This window comes from Carassius gibelio, chromosome A2 (genome assembly GCF_023724105.1).
Source record: "Carassius gibelio isolate Cgi1373 ecotype wild population from Czech Republic chromosome A2, carGib1.2-hapl.c, whole genome shotgun sequence".
Taxonomy (NCBI): Eukaryota; Metazoa; Chordata; class Actinopteri; order Cypriniformes; family Cyprinidae; genus Carassius; species Carassius gibelio.
The window spans coordinates 11947494-11968198 of NC_068372.1; the positions used below are offsets into that span (position 1 = coordinate 11947494).

At 40.0% G+C, this 20705-nt stretch overlaps 1 protein-coding gene across 5 annotated transcripts in view; it reads right to left on the reverse strand.

Moving 5' to 3' along the window:
- Positions 1 to 20705, reverse strand: part of LOC128026497 (CMP-N-acetylneuraminate-beta-1,4-galactoside alpha-2,3-sialyltransferase) — an 82653-nt gene that overhangs the window by 6538 nt on the left and 55410 nt on the right. For 4 of the 5 annotated variants that reach the window (XM_052613744.1, XM_052613726.1, XM_052613715.1 and 1 more), the window contains one exon: positions 5451 to 5597. The exons of the other annotated variant lie outside the window; for it this stretch is intronic. In XM_052613744.1, coding sequence (XP_052469704.1) covers positions 5451 to 5597 — 147 coding nt within the window. The remainder of the gene's footprint in view (positions 1 to 5450; positions 5598 to 20705) is intronic. 5 annotated transcript variants of the gene reach the window in all.

Here is a 20705-nt window from a genome sequence, read left to right on the forward strand (position 1 = left end):
AGCACGTGTGACACTCACTGTGATTTCAGCGTCTGCTGTCTCACTAAATAAGGACATGAACACATGAACAACATATCCAGAACTGCTCTGACAGTCACTTCATGAGCATTTGACGGTTTGATTTGAGTAAAACGATCGTCAAATCACATACACAGAACTGTATGTTTTATGTGTTTAATGTCAGAAAATGCTTTATTTAAAACCCCAATTGAATGGCACTTAAATGCCCTTAATTAATCTGTCAACTTTATTGTCATTGTTCACAGCACAAGTACAGACAGAGAAACAATGGGTACTAATTAAATGTTTATTTTGATGTATGCATTGCATTCTATGGATTTAAAAAATAAAAATATTTTCTTTTTCTAAAACAGGAAACTTAGCTGTTAATTTTAAGAGACCTAGGAGTCTTATTTTCTCTTGCATAATTAATATTGCACTTTAATTAAGCAAAAAAACATTTTATCCGATTACTCTATTAATCGATGGAATTTTTGGTAGAATACTCGATTACTAAAATATTACATAGCTACAGCCCTAGTACGGTATACTGTCCATGTTCAGAAAGGTAATAAAACAATCAAAGTAGTCCGTGTGACATCAGAGGGTCAGTTAGAATTTTTTGAAGCATCGAAAATACATTATAAAATACTTTATTTAGCATTGTCTTCTCTTCAGTGTCTGTTGTGATAGCATTCACTACAGTGTAGTGATATCCGTTTCACAAACGAATCACTCGATATAACCGGATCTTCTTGAACCAGTTCACCAGAATAAACTGTATCGTTTGAAACGGTTCACGTCTCAAATAAGCATTAATCCACAAATGACTTAAGCTGTTACTTTTTTAACGTGGCTGACACTCCCTCTGAGTTAAATCAAACCAATATCCCGGAGTACACTGACTGAACTGCTATGAAGAGAGAACTGAAGATGAACACCGAGCCGAGCCAGATAACAAACGAAAGATTGACTCGTGCTCGAGTCATGAACTGGTTGCATCGGTTTTCGGATCACCAATAGTGATGAGAAGTTCGGTTCTTTTCCACGAACCGGTTCTTTCAGACAGTTTGATTCAATAAACCGGTTGAAGAAAACGGTTCACCGGTTCTTTTGTGCTCAACATAATGATGTCATTGCCCATGATTGCCCGTGATACAAGCCTTTGGTTTACCCGCGCTCATAACATTAGCACAGAATCAGTTCAGAATCAATCATCAAAAGAATCAGTTCCGTTCAGACTCTGTGTGCCAGTCTGCTTCACACTGAATCACACATGCGCAGTTATCATCAGTTCCTCGATTCTCGAATTGGACGCGTCCAACAGAAATGGTTCTTGACTCGAGAACGAGTCAATCTTTCGATCGTTATCTGGCTCGGCTCGGTGTTCATCTTCAGTTCTATCTTCACAGCAGTTCAGTCAATTTACTCTTTGAGTAAATTAATTACTCTGGGATACTGGCTTGTGTGATGAGTGGGGCGGGGCCGAGAGACATGGGAACAGGAGCGAGGCTGGTGGAGTGATTGGGAAATGAGCGACACCTGCTCGACCCACCGGTCTCGAGTCCCACGGAGGAGATGGAGGGATATAAAACCGGAGCGACGACAGTGACAGACGAGAGAGGACCAGGCCTGGGCTTTATTTTGTATTTGGTTTTTATTTGTGCGCATCAGTCGGCCGTGAGGGGCATTACATTTAAATACATTTTTTGTATTTTGAGCATTAAAGTATCATTTTGATTGTCCACCGGTATCCGCCTCCTTCTTCCCATAGTTGTGGAGTTTTTATTGTTACAGTTTTTTAAATAAAAAATAAAGACTTTAATGACAAAAATAAATACAAAACAGCGCAGCAGCCCCTCACGGCCGACTGTTGCGCACAAATAAAATCAAACACAACTAAAACCCAGGCCTGGTCCTCTCTCGTCCGTCACTGCCGTCGCTCCGGTTTTATATCCCTCCATCTCTTCCGTGGGACTCGAGACCGTTGGGTCGAGCAGGTGTTACTCATCTCCAATCACTCCACCGGCCTCGCTCTGTTCCCACGTCTCTCGGCCCCGCCCCACTCGTCACAGTTTGTATTAACTCAGAGGGAGTGTCAGCCACATTAAAAATATTAACAGGATGAAGCTGTGTGAGATGGAACAGAACGCGGAATGTGAAGTAAACCCAGGGCGGGCCTTAAAACTGCCTCCTTAACGGACACCTACAATTCGAATGCAACATTTTTGCATTTGAATGTGGATTTTTTTTTTTTTTATTCCACGAATATTCTAAACTCTTTTTTTTCTTTTTTCTTTTTTTGACAGCCCTAACGCTAACATGGTAGCTCAAAATAATAATACACACCAGATCATCTAATCGCTTGAATGTCCAAACCATAAAACAAATACAACTGACAAAGTTTAGTGAAGACATAAGGCCATCACTATGTGTTCACCGTCGTGTTTTGCTTTTATGCCACTGACTGGACGAGGCAGAGTCATGTGGCTACACACGCTGTATATGCCTTTAAGGGGGAAGTATTAATAGGATTAAAAAAATGAAATAACCGACATAGGAAAATTACGTTGGTTAGAGATTCGGAATTTCGGTTTCGATGAATGAAAAAAAAAAATGAAGCCCTAAATGAAGCATGAATCATGAATAACTGTGCTTGCTGTGCTATATTTGAATTAATTTAACATTGCGGTCTGTGCTTTGCATTGATCCAGCTTTTCCTCGAGGTCAAGACGGCATTGTGCCTGAAGGAGTTCTGGCTTAGTTCTGCTCAGCAGTTGTTAACTCATCTTGAGCTGCGTGTGATTAACAGTTCGCTTAAACAGACCCCCACCCCTGATGTACCAATTTCAGAAGGCAGACCTTCACTTCCTCATCTCCCTGGAGGAGTCAACCATTCTAAATCATTAGTTTGCAGTAGCCTGGGGTCTGTTTCACACACAAGCACAGACACACAATTAGCATAAAGACTGTGCCATTATATGCAGCCTTAAGCTGGTGGGTGTCTGGAGTGCTCAAAAGAAGAGGCTGTCAAAATGTATCCCACCTTGATCAGTACCGTATGGGACAGCTTCCCTACTGCAATGCCCCCCACTATACAAAGCTTAGGGGCCTGGGCTCTATGATGCCAGTGGCATTTATCTACTTTCTCAAGTCTAATTTCCTGGGACTGAAAGGAAAGCATATTTTTTTATGACCTCCTATAAGCAAGTTATCTTTGTTATAGCCTTTGATTGAGGTCTGAGGCATCCACACACAGTTCTCTGTAGGCTATGGCACACCCACCTTGTCTAAATAAACTGAGTTTGCAAATAGGGTAACATTTATGACATGTGAATAGTAGAATTTAGCATGTCAAATTATATACTACTACTACTACTACTAATAATAATAATAATAATAATAAGGCTTTATTTCAAATTCGGGCAGATTTGTTAAAGGGGTCATCAGATGCCCATTTTCCACAAGTTGGTATGAATGTTAAGTGAAGTGAAGTGACATTCAGCCAAGTATGGTGACCCATACTCAGAATTTGTGCTCTGCATTTAACCCATCCGAAATGCACACACACAGAGCAGTGAACACACACACACACACTGCGAGCACACACCCGTAGCAGTGGGCAGCCATTTATGCTGCGGCGCCCGGGGAGCAGTTGGGGGTTTGATGCCTTGCTCAAGGGCACCTAAGTCATGGTATTGAAGGTGAAGAGAGAGCTGTTCATGAACTCCCCCCACCCCACAATTCCGTCCGGCCCGAGACTAGAACTCACAACCCTTCGATTGGGAGTCCAGCCCTCTAACCATTAGGCCACGACTTCCTCAAAGATGAGTTTAGGGTCTTCGTGAAATGTCTGGAACACACTTGGGTTAAAATTCCTCAATAGTTGTACTGTTTTGGTTTATGTCTCTTTAAATGATAATGAGCTATTGCTAACCCCACCCCTTCCATGGGGCGTGTCCATAAAAGACATGTGAATTACTGCCTTGGACTTCGTATATGGCTCAGAGGTGGTCTTCTTCAAATAGCTAGCTATCTATGTAGAAACCAGCTGCAAATTTAAACAGCTCATTAGATGACAATTTCAGACTTAGACAGCCCATAACAAATGGTTTTCTTTTCAGGTTTCTGAGCTGGCAGACACACCAGAAACCTAAGTAAATGCAAAAAAATCTCTTGTTGGTGAAAACGTTTTTCTTTTATCCCTTTTTTAATTAACAAAAAACTAAAAAAAAAAAAAAAAAAAAAAAAAAAAAAAAAAAAAAAGCTATTCATTGTGAATTATAATTTAGTAAATTTCAACAAAATTAACACAGGTAACGGGAAATGAAGTGCTCTTCTACCCTGGCAGAGAACAAATGTATTACGTTTATTAAATATAATAAAATATAATACATTTATAAACTAAATACACATTTCTATCCACCTTATTCTTCAACGCAGAAGTAAGACATTTTCTGTGAATGTGTTAGATTTCCGGTACTTTAGCCACTGTAGGGAAATAATTAGTAGAGGAACAAACTTGCATTACAGTAAACTGTAAATTTTTTAGCACTGCAAACCAGTGTGTTTATAATTAAGATTAAACTATTATGGTAAGACACACCAATTTGCTATATCAAACTGCAAAACCAGTTCTGTACAGCTAAAAATAACTGGAGGCGGATGACACCAGAAGATAGACCCATGAAACTGACAAATTGTCGCGCCCGCTATTATGAGGAAAAATAAGGCGGATAGGTAGCATTTCAAAAATGATCTGTTAGTACTAAAGGACTATAAACCATTGAAAATTGTTAAATTTATTTTTTTCTGAAATTCAAATAGCAATACTGCTTCCACTTGCTATCTCAGTTCAAATTAAACAAATTCAAGAACTGAATTGGATTTAAAAAGGCATTCCTAATTTTAATTCTGAATGGCACACAATCCTGATCACTATAGCTTTTAGTACTCAGTAACTTACTCTACACGTGAGGTATAACCAGCTGATAATATTGATAATACACTAGAATGTTATTTATACTGGCAATTTTATTTAATTTAACTCAAATGACACATGCCACTTTATTTTGTTGACTTATTATGGTTTAATGCATTTTAATGTTAGCACTGAATAAGGTTTTTAAAACACAGATTGGTCTGGGTTTGAACAAAATACACAGCATAAGCTCTCTCCACCCATTGGATTAGTCAAGCTACCTTTGACCTATGGTGATCTTTATGGTAATTACAGACTAATTGAGGAAACACGTGTCTAAGGCTTCCCGTGACCCCTTTTAACATTAGATTGACTAAAGGCATTGCCTGCCATTTTGGTTCAATAAACCATGCAGTCCAACAGTTATTCTCTAAGAGTTACCAGTTCTAGCAGTCGCATTCTCTTGCACTCGATGTGCTCAACATAAACAATGTTATGAAAAGTACTGAAACTGAAGCATGTTGCTTACCCCTTTCCCCATGAGGCCATTGTTCTGTGGAAGGCCAATAAACTGGAAGGCAGCCTCTTGTATAAAGTAGGGGTTGAGGATCCGAATCTCTGAAGGTTTTCGGGGCACAGAGTGCGCTACAGACTTCCAGAAGCCCTCTGTTCCATGCTTAAAAAACAACAACAGAGAGAGGCATTATGATATGGCCAAATGAGTCTGTATATCCGAGTTTGCATAATGAAAAATGCATGGAATATTTTAATATCATTTTAAAGCAGATGTGAAGAAAACATCTCTTCCATAATCATGAGTTCAGACCCAATACCTATAATGTGCCATCACTGCATACTGATGGCAGTAGTGTAGACAGCTTTCATTAAAACTGATGCAGGCCGTCCAGGTTGGACAAGCCCAAAGGAAGTGGACAAATGAAATCTTGACCTCCACCAGCGTTAGGGGAGCAGTGGCCCCCAGCTTCTCCCATAACAATTACTCAGGAGACCTGCAGAGTGCCATAGCTCAGCAATTATTCAATCTGCGAGTCGCAGACTGCGACCTGGAACTGAGATCATCAGGAATTAGCATCCTGACTAGATGAGCTCTGCGAAGCCATGGCAGCCCTGCTGGCAAACAGACAGCCGGGTCATCTGACTTAATGGGAGTCACCTGTTCAAATAAGCAGACTTTGCCTTTGATATAGCCCAACAATAGGAGCAACTATTGAGCTAGGCGAATGGCTTTGAAGCATTTTTGGAGGGCCCCGCGCCCACAACAAGCCATGGCAAGAAATCATCATCTCTTCTGTCAACAGTAGGGTTTTGCTGAACAGAAGCAGAAATTCTGTGGAATGCTGCAACCACAAGCAGGTGTAAACAGGGAAAAACTTGACAACAACAATAAAATCACAGATTCTGGTGCACATCTACTTGACCACAGAGACACCGCATCCAGTGTATTGTGAAGCATATATTGGACACATCTTGCAAAACTGAAGTATGGCTTTTTTTCCAGAAAGTAACAGTTGTTAAAAGAAGAAATAAAAACAGGAAGTCCCTGATTGATTCTGTTAAAATAACTTAGCACAAGTGAGGATGTCTCCGTAAGATTTGACATTCCGTCCAGTGCATCAGGCATCACAGAGATGGTAAGATCATTTCCCTCTAGACAGACAGGTTTATTACTATACATGAGTTGCTCTTGTGACTTACATAACAGAGTTGCTATCAAGAGAGAGAAAAAAAAAAAGAAAGAAACAAGAAAATTCTTGCCTAGACTGTAAATAATGACACTAAGATTCAAGTGATACAGAAGCTTAGGTTCAGCTTACTCCAAATCCTTTCAAAACACACTGAATGTATTGATTTGTTTGTCTATTCATTCACTATTCATATATTCATTAGATATTAAGGACTAAAGGCTGCCAGCACTAGTCTCGCACAGGTGTGCTGAGGACTGTGGCTTTTATAAGCAGTTATTAAAAGTCTCAAACACTCTTGTGTTCAGTGGGACAATAAAACACTAAACACTGTTTATGAATGCTGCTGTCAAATCCACATTTCAACTAAATCTTCAAAATACATTTCACAAGATTTTCACATTCACATAGTTATAGAATAAAAAAAATAATAATAATAATAAAAAAATAGAAACAAATGCTTGCCCTAAAACAACTAAATATACAAATTATTTATATTTCCATACTCGCATATACTGTATATGTACAGATGGAAACGGTAATGGAAAATGTAAATCGAAAATACAAAGAGCACAGTGACAAAGGCATTTGAACAAACCCAACCCAAGAGTCAGTCTGGTGACAGACTAGTTAAACAGGTTGAATAGAAAAAAAGTACTGTAGTTCTTAATGAAGTGAATGATCTAAGACTTTGAACATTTCTATAAACCAGGTGTAGCATTCCTGTAGCTCAAAATGTAGAGCATGGCACTAGCAACACAGAGATAATGGAAAACATATAAATATACTGTACATGTATACACACACACACAACCATTAAAAAGCTTGGGATAAGATTTTTTTTTATAAATCAATACTTTTATTCAGCAAGGATGCACTAAAGCAGGGGTGTCAAACTCAGTTCCTGGAGGGCCACAGCCCTGCAGAGTTTAGATTTAACCCTAATTAAACACATCTGATCCAGCTTATCAGTTCCTTCAGGCTTATTTGAAAACTATATGGTATGTGTGATGGAGCAGGGTTAAACTCTGCAGGGCTCTAGCCCTCCAGGAACTGAGTTTGACACCCATGCACTAAAGGGTGCTTTCACACCTGTAGATCGATAGCTTTGTTCCGAAAAGGAGATTAAAATTATAACAATGTTGCTTTTTATTCTTGGTGTGGTTCCCTTTCATACAGACAAGTTTCTAAACCGACCAAAATTGTTAATACAAGTCACATGCGAGTAAACTGTTCTCCCACTGGCCAAAGTTCCATGGTTTATTTTTAGGAATTACGCTTATAGCTGTGATCCGTTTTTTTTTTTTTTTTTTGTAGCTGTAATTATATTAATTTATCATTTTGAACAGGAGTCCAGGAGTCATCGGGGAAAACATTTTTAAATGCACCTAACAGTTGCTATGAGGAAGAGCAGTAAGACGGCATTATAAAATGAAAAGGCACGCTTTGGTTTTGAATGGCGAAGACGTGCTTAGCCACAGATATTGCCTGCATCCCAATGTACATACTATCCATCCGAAAGTCTATGTGATATTAGTAATTTTCAATAACATTTAGGATAGATAGTCTGCACATTGGGACGCCGGGAACATCTACTGCTAACTACGTAATTACCTATCATACATTGGATATAGCCTGGTTCATTGGATCAGATTGCTTTCTCACTACAACCAAACCGCTCCAGAGTTAATTTTCAGTCGAGCCGAGACCGTCTCAATCAGGCAGTCTCAGACGATTATTTTAGTTCGTATCAGAGCATGATTGCGGTGTTCACATATGCCCAAACGAACCAAGCTACGCCAGGTTCTGAAACAATGGGCATGGTGGGAAAGCACTTAGTGACAGTATTAGTTACATTTTAGGAGAAAAAAAAAGATTAGATGTCTGTTTTGGTATAATTCGTTAAGACTTTTTCTTTTAATTTATAAGACAGAGAAGTGACAAAAATTTTTGGCGATACACACCAGGTCTTATCTCCAACAACACCACTGTTAATTTTATTTAATTATTTACTATTGTTGTGGAATGTATGAAGCATGAAATGTCATTTTTTTTTTGTCTTTCTAGATATTCTTATTGACGAGTGTTTTCAGAGCACTAAACCAGCCTGATTCTGGTTTGCATTACAATCCCACCAAAGTTAGACAAGGTCATTCTAAACACAGCTTTATTGTTGACATCTACATTGATTCCGCCTGGCTTTACTCCAGACCTCTCATCGGCATTCCAGGGAACCACAGCCAGGAGTGCTGAGAAAGAAAAAGTTAGTTAGAGATACCTTGACTGATCACCTCTATAAGCCCTCAAAACCACAAGTCATCTGCAGTGCAGGAACTTTAACAACCGCCACACTTTTGTCAAACAGGACAGGCCCTGAAACTGATCCAACTAATAAAAAAGCAGGTGAGAGTGGCCTCTCAATGCCTCCTGAATGGAACTCCAGCACCCCCTTAACAAGCTTTCAGTATGGCTGCCGAGTATTAAATCACTCCATAAAAATCACAGGCCACATCGCCGGACTCTCTCTTCATCAGCTGCTGGAAATGAGAGGTCAGGGTAAACCCTCAGCGGTGGCTGGGAAAACTACAGTTGATTATGTGTGGTGGGAAGAAACTTCCCAGGAACAACTGGGGCGAGTTTTCTTTATTAACAAAAAATATTAGCACTTAATTTTGGCTGAATTTTCCTTTGTCAGAAAAAATACAAATGTAGATCTTTCCATTGGTTTCTAAAGAGCCATAGAAAAATTATATACTCTATGTAGTCTTTTAAAGTTTATGAGAGTTTAAAAAAAATTCCTGATTGGACAGACACTTGCAAAATACACTTAATGTTTGTCAAAAAACACAAAAATACATTTAAGGAGGAGTAGGGAGGAGAATGTAAAAGTTTATGTTATTTGCAGTGAACTGTAAAACGCAGTGTGAAAGGTATTTGATTTGTTCTCCTTTGACATCGGTGTAAACACTTTTGATTTCTTCCATATGTTGTGCAAACGTATGGCTTAGATAACAAGAAAAGAACAAATATAAAAGCCAAACTTCATTTTTAAAGAACCTGCCAGTCAAAAAGTTAATGCACAATGAGAGCATAAATCTGGCATCTTCAGGGTTCAACTGACTAGACGGTAGATCAATCACCATGGAAAGAGTTATTTCAACATAACATTTTTTAAATTTACAATTTTAATTTCGGTTTAAGTGTTTAATTTAAGTTCAAATTAAATATTTCAAGATTTTATTTCACTTAACACAATTTTTTTTTTTTGAATCTGACATGGCATGAAAATCATCATGTAGATCAGGTTGTACAGTACATAAGTTCCCTTTCACTCAGTCACTCTCAAGGTCACATCGGTGACTGACTAATTGGGATGTCGCTTTGATAGAGCAATCTACTTCGTTTGTAAACTAAACGAGCCAATGCACATTGACATGCAATTATTGCATCCAGCTGCTCCTGATCACAGCTTGAGTATAAAAAAGCAGCAGATGCAATGCATACCAGCTTTTCACTTCAGAGCTGAGTGTATCATTCTGCTCAACTGTGTCTGCTGTGCACTATGAGTTCAGCATGCTCTCAGAAGCATTGTGTGTTGGTTAGATGGCACTTCAGCGGCGGTCATTCCCGAGTAGAATGGGTTGCGCACTTCAGGCTTCATTACCCCCAGTCATGTTGCAAGTGGCCAAATCCCCTGTGCGCTTCTGTACTAAAAGAGCATTTCCTAAAGAGCAAATGTCTCTAAAAAAGCTTCACAGGTGCGTCTTTGTAAAGACAATGGATCATCTTTAAAAGGATGCCGTTTCACCTGTGCTTTTCTGGATGATGGTCACGATTGCTGCCTCATGTGTTTGGGCATCAAGTATGCTGAGGTGGCCTTCGTGGATAAGTCATGTTCCCACTGTGGGAAGATGATCATCTTGGAGCTGCAAACCAGGCTCCCCCTACCTTCAGGGGGGCGGAGACCCATTGCCGCTGCTGTGATCTGGGGCTCGTTCTGGCGGCCAACAGATGAGAACCACTTCCAGCAGTAACGCAAGTGATTTGAGGATTACAGTGAAGGCAAACCCCATGGGGATCAACCCTCTTGGGGACCATCCCTCCTCTTGCAACACCGATCCAGTGGAACAACCCACAGAACATGCTGGACCCTCTTCAAAGAGCGTACCAGCACTATCCAGTGGGCCTCCCCCCAAACAGATGTCGATCTCAGCATCGGAGTGAGAGGTGTCCGATGAAGATTCGGCCACGCTGCTGCCAACAAATCATATTGCCTTCCAACCTTCTGCCAAGCGGGCAGTTGCTACTTCCACCCGTCCGCCGGGCACAGCGCCCCAGCCTGCTCATTGCCGAGGGGGACTGCCCCCACTCCCCCACTGCATCCGCAGCCACCAGCAAGTGGCACCGTAGAGCTGGTCGTAGGCAGGCCGCTCCAACCGTCCTGGCCCCAGTCAAACCTGGCAGTGAGCGGAAGAGCAAGATGCCCTCAGACGGGATGACACATAGAGAGGTAGCAGCTTTCTGGGGGATGGTGAAGGCACCTCTCCCTCCCCTGGAGCAGGGCCGGGTGGAGAATCTGGAAATCTTGATGAGAAAGCAGTTTTCTCTATCTCTGGGTCCCAGGAGGGCACGGAGAGTTGCGGACGGCCAAGCATCGGACCTCACTCATCCTGCTCCTTTGCCAGATGGCAGCAGCGGGCAGTTGTGAGAGCATCACGAAGGCCCTACTCACGCATCCTGTGCCAACTTGTTGAGCCAAGTGAGCCTTGCATCCCAAACTCACACCCCTCTCCGGCCCACTCACAAGCCACCCAAGTTGGGTCCCTGTGTTCCACCTTGCTACCCCACTGCGGGTACAGCTGTGTTTCCACTGGTCCTGCTTGGGAAAGTCATGGCCTAGTGGTTAGAGAGTTTGACTCCTAACCCAAGGGTTGTGTATTTTGAATCTTTGGGCTGGCAATACCACAACTTAGGTGCCCTTATGTAAGGCACCGAATCTCCAACTGTTCCCTGGTCGCCACAGCATAAATGGCTGCCCACTGTGTGTTCACGGTTTGTGTGTTTTTACTGCTGTGTGTGTGCACTTTGGATGGGTTAAATACAGAGCATGAATTCTGAGTATGGGTCACCATGCTTGACTGAATGTCACGTCACTTTGACTTATATGGTTTCTCAGTGTTACCCAGCCCATCTCACTGGCTTCAGTTTCAGTTCGCATGGTGTCCCCCCAAGTTCAGCAGTATCCACTGCACTACAGTGAAAGTGTCCAATGCCCCTGTTCTGCGGGTAGAGATCACAGACCTATTGGCGAAGGATGTGATAGTCGGTCCCTCCAGCCGATATGAGGTTAGGGTTTTACAGCCCTTACTTCATTGTACCCAAGAAAGGAGGTGGGTTACGGCCAATCTTGGATCTGCGAGTTTTGAACCAGGCCCTTCATCGGCTTCTGTTCAAGATGTTGACGCAGAAAAGCATCTTCGATTGCGTCCGTCCCAAAGATTGGTTTGCAGCGATCGACCTGAAGGTACTTTCATGTGTCAATCCTTCCATGCCACAGACCATTTCTGCGGTTTGCGTTTGAAGGATGGGCATATCAGTAAAATGTTCTGTCCCCATCTCCCTGTGTCTTCACAAAAGTCGTGGAGGTGGCTCTTGCTCCCCTCAGAGTGCAGGGTGTCCGCATCCTCAACTATCTAGACAGTTGGCTTATACTACCATGGTTTTGGGATCAGTTGTGCGAGCACAGGGACCTGGTGCTCCAGTATCTCAGCCTGTTGGGCCTTCGGGTCAACGAGGAAAAGAGCAAACTCTCCCTGACGTAGAGGATCTCTTTTCTCGGTATGGAGTTGGATAGTCCACAGTACAGCCTTAGAGCCTATGTCCAATCTCACCCAGTAAGGTGCTTTGACAATGGAGAGTGAAACTACTTGTTCCAAGTCCTGGCCTACACTTAATAGGGGCACAGGCGGCTTGCACATGGCACTGGAAGGGGCAGCACCCATGGCGCTTGGGTAGGGATCCCAATTCATCAGTCACCGACGTGATGTAGAGACTGTCCGACTGAAAGGGAATGTCTCTATTATGTATGAACACCCTCGTTCCCTGAAGGAGGGAACAGAGACATCACGTCCCGTCGCCACAGTTGCTTTTTTCACCGTTGAGCTGCCAGGTCACCGGCTCGGCTCCTTAGCAAAAACCTGCTATGCATTGCACCTGCTGCCTTATTATACTCACGCTGTGATCAGCGGCAGTTGGATGCAATAATTGCATGCTAATGTGCATTGGCTCGTTTAGTTTACACTTGAAGTAGATTAGTCTATCGAAGCAATATCGCAATTCGTCGGTCACCGACATGACGTCTCCATTCCCTCCATAAAGGAATGAGAGTTACCATATGTAACAGAGATGATACACAACCATATAAATGTGATTTTCAAAAGTAAAACTGCCACAAAGGGAGATACCATGCAGAAAACCTGTCTATATCCCTAGAAATATTTTATTGCTCTGATCAGGTTTATACCTGACATGGTCAGACTCGATGAGAAACTTCTGAACCAGGAGTTCCTTTTAAAAATGATTCACAGGGAAATCCTATCTGGTCACATGGGGCAACAGGTTGCAATTGAACCATTCCACACATGCTCATGAGGAGAAAAAAAAAGCTGTTCTCAAAATAATCACAACCTTTTCTCTCTGTCTCTCAAGATACTCCACACAAGCAGAAGAAAACATAGGCTATTTTGAAAAGGTTTACTGTTTATCTTCAGGTTTATATTTAAAAGGTCAATAAACTTGGGAGGTACAATGTTTAAAGTGAAATTATCTGTTTTTATGGTGTGTGCTCTAGCCGACAGAGCTGCAGTCAAAGCCCATCTTCTAGAGGCTCAGGCACGCTGTCTGACAGATGTTGTTTCTCCTGCTCTAGTTGCCATGCTCTGAATGCCTATAAACATATCAGGGCAGATGACAAATATATTTATACCACCTCAGTCAGAACTGAAGACTGATAAGAAGTGTAAATCTGCATTGGCAAACCATTACACCCCGAGGCCCTATATGATTCATGTGAACTTCAGTTTGTATATAAAGCACTGAAGGATTAAGAGCGCCCCTGCAGAAATGCGCACATTTCGTTGGAAAACTCATCCAGAGCAGGTCAGGTTCATGAAATCTAAATCCCATTGCTCTTGACTGGTTCAGGAATCCCATTATATCTCTCAAAATGGTTTGATATAAACAAGATAGTTAAAAGTCAAATAGCCTGTGGATGGTTCATGGGTGGTCATCTGAGACTGAGCCTAGCTTAAGCATTAATGGACGTCTTAAAGGTTTGACCTAGCACTTTTTTTTAAACCTTTATATTACCTCCTATGTACAACAGATACACACAAGTGACCGTTAGGCTGATTTGGAGGATGAAAGCCCAGCTGTTAGAATGTTCGGAAGCAAACATCCACATGTCCCCTTGTCAACCCTTGGCTTATCACCCCATTGGGTCAAAGGGAAAGACAACACCTGTATCCAACTCTAAAAACAGACAGGTTTCTACAGAAAACTGACAAATAATGAAAAGTTCAGGCTTCAAAAAGAAGGCATAATTGTTACCTTGATTATTATTCATTACACATCATTATTACCCTTATAATCTTCCCCTCTAGTGGGCCATTAAATCAATGAATGAATCATTTAGAGCAGTTTTGTGAAATGGATAAACTGATTCATCCCAAAGAATGACACGTTAAAGAATGAGTCATCACTATTCTCTCATGAACACCAGTTAGGGTGGATGCCAACATTTTGAGGTAAAAGCAACACATTTCTGTCTGTTTCTCACACAATGCTAAACAAATTGATTATTAGTATATACTGTAGTACTTCTAATACTCCTGTGTTGCTTTTTTTTTTTTTTTTTTTTTCATTTTATTATATTGAACAGATTGACCCTTTTTGAATTCCACAGGATGAGTGAATTACAAACAAAATTTTTGGGTGAAGTATAGCTTTAAGATTTCGCAAATGTGACATGAGTCACATTTCCTGAAGTTTTCTTTAATAAACAAAGACACTCTACTCAGGCATCAAAAGATATTACTTATTACTAAAATAATAAGGGATTAAGACATATAGGAGAACAAAGTGATAAATACATAAATACATTCAGTCAGAGGATTACCTAGTCAATAGTATTCTGAAAGAAAATAATTATCGTGGGAGCCATATGCTCCTCAGCCACCTCAAGAACTCGTTAATTCAGTACGCTCTTATAAGACATGATGGCTGGTTCATTGCCTATTTTCAAATAAAGCTCCTTCATATGTTTTTACATCAGTGACCTATGAGGCATTAAAACATTTTGAATGACTAAAATAGGGGAACTCAAGAGAAACATGACATATTTCTGAAGAAGACTAACATTCTCAAATCTGAATTGCAGGGCTCCAGACTAACTTTTTTCACTAGGAGCACAGTGGCCCCCAACTGAAAATTTTAGGGGCACAACCAGAAAATTTAGGGGCGCACACCGTAAATCAACATGCTAACCAAATCTACTAATTTCCACTGTATTACTAATAAATACTTTAATAATAGATGCAGAAATTACAATGTGCTGTTTCAAATTCAGTGTCACATTTTATTCTGCACTTTTGAAAATGCAACAACAAGGTAAACTGACAGCACCATCGCTGTCAAGACAGTACAAATAGTAAACAAAATTCCATACACTCAGAATAAAAAATGTGCATAGTAAAAAAGTTTGTGTGCATGCTGTATCGTTGTTGTATGTTTCGTTAAGTTTTAAGCCATTCTTCCTTTGAAGGTTGAGCTGGCTTTTGTATTTGGTGAAAGGTAGTTCTAATGCTTATAGTACCTCAGACATCTGAATTCTTACAGCCAGTCTTCTCGAAAATGGTGAGTGTGGATCAGGGCCGGCCCTGACCAATTTGCTGCCCTAGGCAAGATTTTACCTGGCGCCCCATGTGTATGTATGTATGTACATGTATATATTATATATATATATATATATATATATATATATATATATATATATATATATACACACACATACACACACTACAGCAGAACTGTTTCCAACACTCATAATAAATCATCTTATTAGAATGATTTCTAAAGGATCATGTGATAGACTGGATGTCACATGTGACACTGAAGAATGGAGTAATGATGCTGAAAATTCAGCTTTGCATCACAGAAATAAATGATAATTTAAAGTATAATAAATTGAAAACAAATTATTTTAAATTGTAATAATATATCACAATATTACATTTTTTTTCTGTATTTTTGATCAAATAAATGCAGGCTTGATGAGCAGAAGAAACTTCTTTCAAAAACTTAAAAAAATAGTAATGTTTCAAAACTTTTGGCCTGTACTGTATCCCCCCAAAACTGCACAACTGTAGAGTAAAACATTATTTAAAAAAAAGTGATAATAAAAAATGCGTCTTAAAACTGACAAGATTGTACAAAATCACAGTCTGGGGACTCAGAACTCAGAACAACTGCTAACATTAAGTTTAAGGTAAAAATAACTGCCATGAAATTATAGTATCTTACTCCTATTCAATAAATTGTTCTTTCACTACATCTCTTTACCTCTGTCTTTATCCTCTTCTCTTCTTTTTGGCAGTGTATCTATCGCAGACTATGATCATTTATAATGTGTCATGTAAATTCGGCCTTGCGTCACAATCAGGAAACTTTCACCGTGTCTAGAACGGGCGCGAGCCGCCAGGCCCGTTTCTACGAGCTGTGTGTTAACAAAAACAGTGCTGTCTACATTGGATGCGGCGTCGGGCACACTACACAACAAATTACCAACAACTAATCGTGCGCGCGCTCTGTTTCTGATGCACTTCAAGCACTCGATGGGTGGGGGAAGATTGAAGAGCCAGACTTTTTTTTTTTTTTTTTGCTTTATTTGGAAGTGTTTCGAATTATTGGTTTTTAAATAGTATCCTATTATAAAAAAATATAGGTAAAAAAAAAAAAAAAAAAAGTTCACTCATTCTGGCGCCCCTATGGATGAGTGGCGCCCTTAGCATTTGCCTATGCCGCGGGCCGGCCCTGGTGCGGACTTTTTTTCGCCACACCAACCTCTGACTCTGAATCATCATCTGACGGTGACACTGTAGACTCTGGCACTGGTACACTAGCCGAAGGTCGGAAGAACGAATCAATAGTTCGCTTGCTCATAGCTCAGACGCACGCACATATCAGGTTGTTATGAGATTTGTCTCTGTTTCCTTCCCACAGATGTTTACGCGCGCTCAATTATCTCTAGGCCCCTCCCCCTCCACACATTTTAGCCACTTGCAGTGGCCATTCCCTATTCTTCTCACACGCATTTGCCGCCTCACAGACAGGCATCACTCAATGAGACGCGAGTGTGTGCTCGCGTCTCATTAGTATGTGTGCAAGTGTGTGTGTTTGTGTGTGTGCGTGCGTGCGTGTGCAAATCTACTGGTCGCACATGTGCGACTGGATGTAAAATTCAGTCGCACACTCTCAAAATTTGGTCGCAAAATGCGACCATTTGGTCGCAGTCTGGAGCCCTGAATTGTGTTGAGTGGTTAAGGTGAAGGGAATGTTCCAGATTCAAACATGCTCATCTCAACAACCACAGAAAAACTATCAACTTCCCACAGCAAATGTCTTTTGGCCCAGATCCGGGCCACACAATGACTTTTCCCTCGGCCCAAGTACCGCAAAGAATGACGGCACGGAAGTGGCTCAGAACTGGATTAAAGACTTGGGCCACACATGGGCCATAACTGGCCCGAATCTCAGCCAGTTAATCAGCCTTAGCTGGCCCTGATCTGGGCCAAAACAGGTTTCATTAATGGTTCCAATTCTCAGCCTTAAGTAAACCAGAATCCCCAAATCTGACCCACACCTGAACCTTATATAACCCAGACCCAACTCATACAGCAAGCAGTGTCGGCCCAGATCCTATATCCTATATTGCTGTCTAGGAATTTTTTATATTTCATATTATTACCTTGTATATTACTATGATGGCAATTATTCATTTGTGACATTAACGTAGACACAATCTATGCCAACAAAGTACATTTAACTGAATAGAAAATCAGACTTAAAACCCATACATCATGTAACTGTGCAATAAAAAAACCTATTGCATTGGTTTTTCTATTTATTTTTATAAAAAACAAATCAACCAATAAAGAGTGAGTGTATAAAGAATACAGTCTATAAGAGAAACCTAACAGACAGACATATGTAACTTAATCATAATCATTTATTACAGATGTGATAAAGAGCAGTACCACAGTAGTTAGGGTGACCACCCGCACAGCGTTTGAAACCCAATTCATGCGTCCCACAAATTGAGTCACACATAATCAGTGCTTCATCAAAAAAATTGGTCACTCTATATCCTCGAGCCCCAGGCAGCCAAACGAACATTACTTGACAGTTCAGCACGCTACTGTTGAACTGCTGACTAGGTTGTTGTCAACTTTTTCATTGTTGTCATGACAGCACACGCACGAGCATACCAGACAAACTGGGAAGGAGGTTTTAGATGCATGCTTTCCAATTTGAAAAATGAAGAAAGAGAGGCACTGCCATCATCAATTAAAAAAAAGAGAAGGTGTGTCCTGTTTCAAACTATTTTTTGTTGTTGTTGTTGTTTTTTTATGTGCCTGCCTTTACTAACATGCAAGTTCACCATCCTTTCTCCCCCTTCTCGTTCCGTGAACCTCTGGAGTTGTGAGTTTAGACTTTTTTTTTTTTTTTTTTTTTTACTGTTCCTGTGGTGTTGAGCAACTACAATTCATTTTAATCCTATAATTTTAAATTCTAATTCATTTAAAGTGAATAAATTGTAATTAAAAATACATAAAATAGCTAAAGTAAATCGTAAGTGGAAATGCATCTGTCAATTCTGTCATGAGCATACATCAGCAATTAGCAATGTCACACATTGTCTCTCAGAAACATACCCCTTGTCCCCCCTTGGGCTTATTAGCAGGTGGTCACCCTAACAGTAGTCCAAATGATGAAGCATCACAGCTGCAGTCCACTCTGGCAGAATATAATAGTAGTGCCAGGAGCAGGGCATAATTTGTGTTGTTAAACGCTGAAAATTTTATCCCGATCAACTCCCTCAAGGCGCGCGTTTCTCACCATGCATTGATATTGCTGCCATAAAACTTGTTGTAAAACTTCTTAACAGCACATTTTTAAATAGTTAATATAGCTACAGAGGAAGGAGATACAACGCAGATGAATGCGGTTTGAATTTGGATCTGTTCCTCACACCAAGCATCACATGGATACAGAGGATTTAAATAAAAATAAAATACTTTCATGATCGTTTTATTTAATGCTTGTGCATGACAGCATACTAATGAAAATGATGTGCCCCCACTCTCTATTATAGATCAGTGTGTGTCCCATAGTAAACCAAATAAACATTATATGATATTGGTTAAATACTCTCTCTCTCTCTCTTTCTTTTCATTTAAGGATTCTAAGATTATTTGTACCAAGAATAATAATATAACATTTAATACAATTAAAATTAAGAGCAGTTTATTGCACTTGATTGATTTGCTTAATTTCTTAAATGGTAATGTTTCATTCTGATTTGACTTTCCATGTTAAAGACTACATTTTAAGAATACTACACTTTATTAAAATGCATGTGATAATTTAACCATTATCATCCAATATTGTATTTATCTTGTTTATCATGGGTCACATAAGATATTGCCAGATCTTAGCCTAGAGTAAGATCTTAGCCTTAGCCTAAGTAATAGATTAATTTATGTATTTTATGTCACAGAATAATACACAAAGAAATATATATCTTGAGCTTGTGTTAACCACAGAGCTAATTTCAGGCATTTAACATAACAAAAAAATAAATAAATAAATAAACAACATTGATTTCGGGACAATGAAATCAGACATGCTATAATGCTAACTTATTTCTGGGTTTTGGCCAACAAAAATACATAATCCCTGCGGCACTCTAAGACCAATGACATCCGTTAAGAAAATAAATAGTGATATCATAATTTTGCTTAATTCGGTATTTGATGCGCTTCAGTTTTAAAGTTCACAGCTAGGCAGCAGTGTACTACCCAAACAGACGGGGGCCTTTCAAAACCGGCAAAAAGTGACAACGGAGAAACAAGATGGATGGAGGTGATCAAGCTAATTCTACACGCCCAAAATTAATCAAAACATGTAGTAGGACTGAAATATGGCATTACTTTGCCTTCAGAGGTAATGAAAAAGGTGAAGCTACAGACGTGAATGCACCACTATGCAAACGCTGTCTGAAATCATGTGTCGCAACGGGAGGCAACACTTCAAATCTGGCTAAGCTTTTGTCTCTAGCTCATCTTGGCTTATTCAAAGTTCAGAGATCGACAGGTGAGTCCATCATTCAACTGATTTAATTTAGACTTTTAATCACAACACTGATCAGTGCACATAGCCTACTTATAAGATATGGTAAACACGAAAGCTCAAATGTACTGCCACTGTGGCAACCCCTAGAGGAATCAGCCGAAAGAGAGAGAGAGAGTGTGAGAGAGAGAGAGAGTAATAGTAGTGCATGGACCAAATTCCCATTTGATATAACCGGGTTCAGAAACCTTGTGGAATAGCTTGACAGAAGATTGACAAGATATGAGGATATTAAACTATTTTAATAGTATCATTTCAAAATGTAACCTACTGTATGTTTCCTGGCTTGGCTGTAGGTTTTTTTTTTTTTTTTTTTTTGTGTGTGTGTGAACATTTTGATACTTTTGGTTTGTATAATTGGTGCAGCAGAGTTTCAAGCTGTTTTTTTTTTTTTTTTTTTTTTATATATATAAAATCGTTTCAATTCATTTAACTTTTAAGGCTTGTTATTGGTCACCTGTGATATCGATTCAGTATCGACACTGAGGTATTAGATTCTGGTATCATACCAAAGCCAAAATTGTGGTATCAAGCCATCTCTATTCCTGATTTACTGTAAAATATCCATCACATGCATCTATATATATATTCATAATCTTTGATCAAAATGTAAT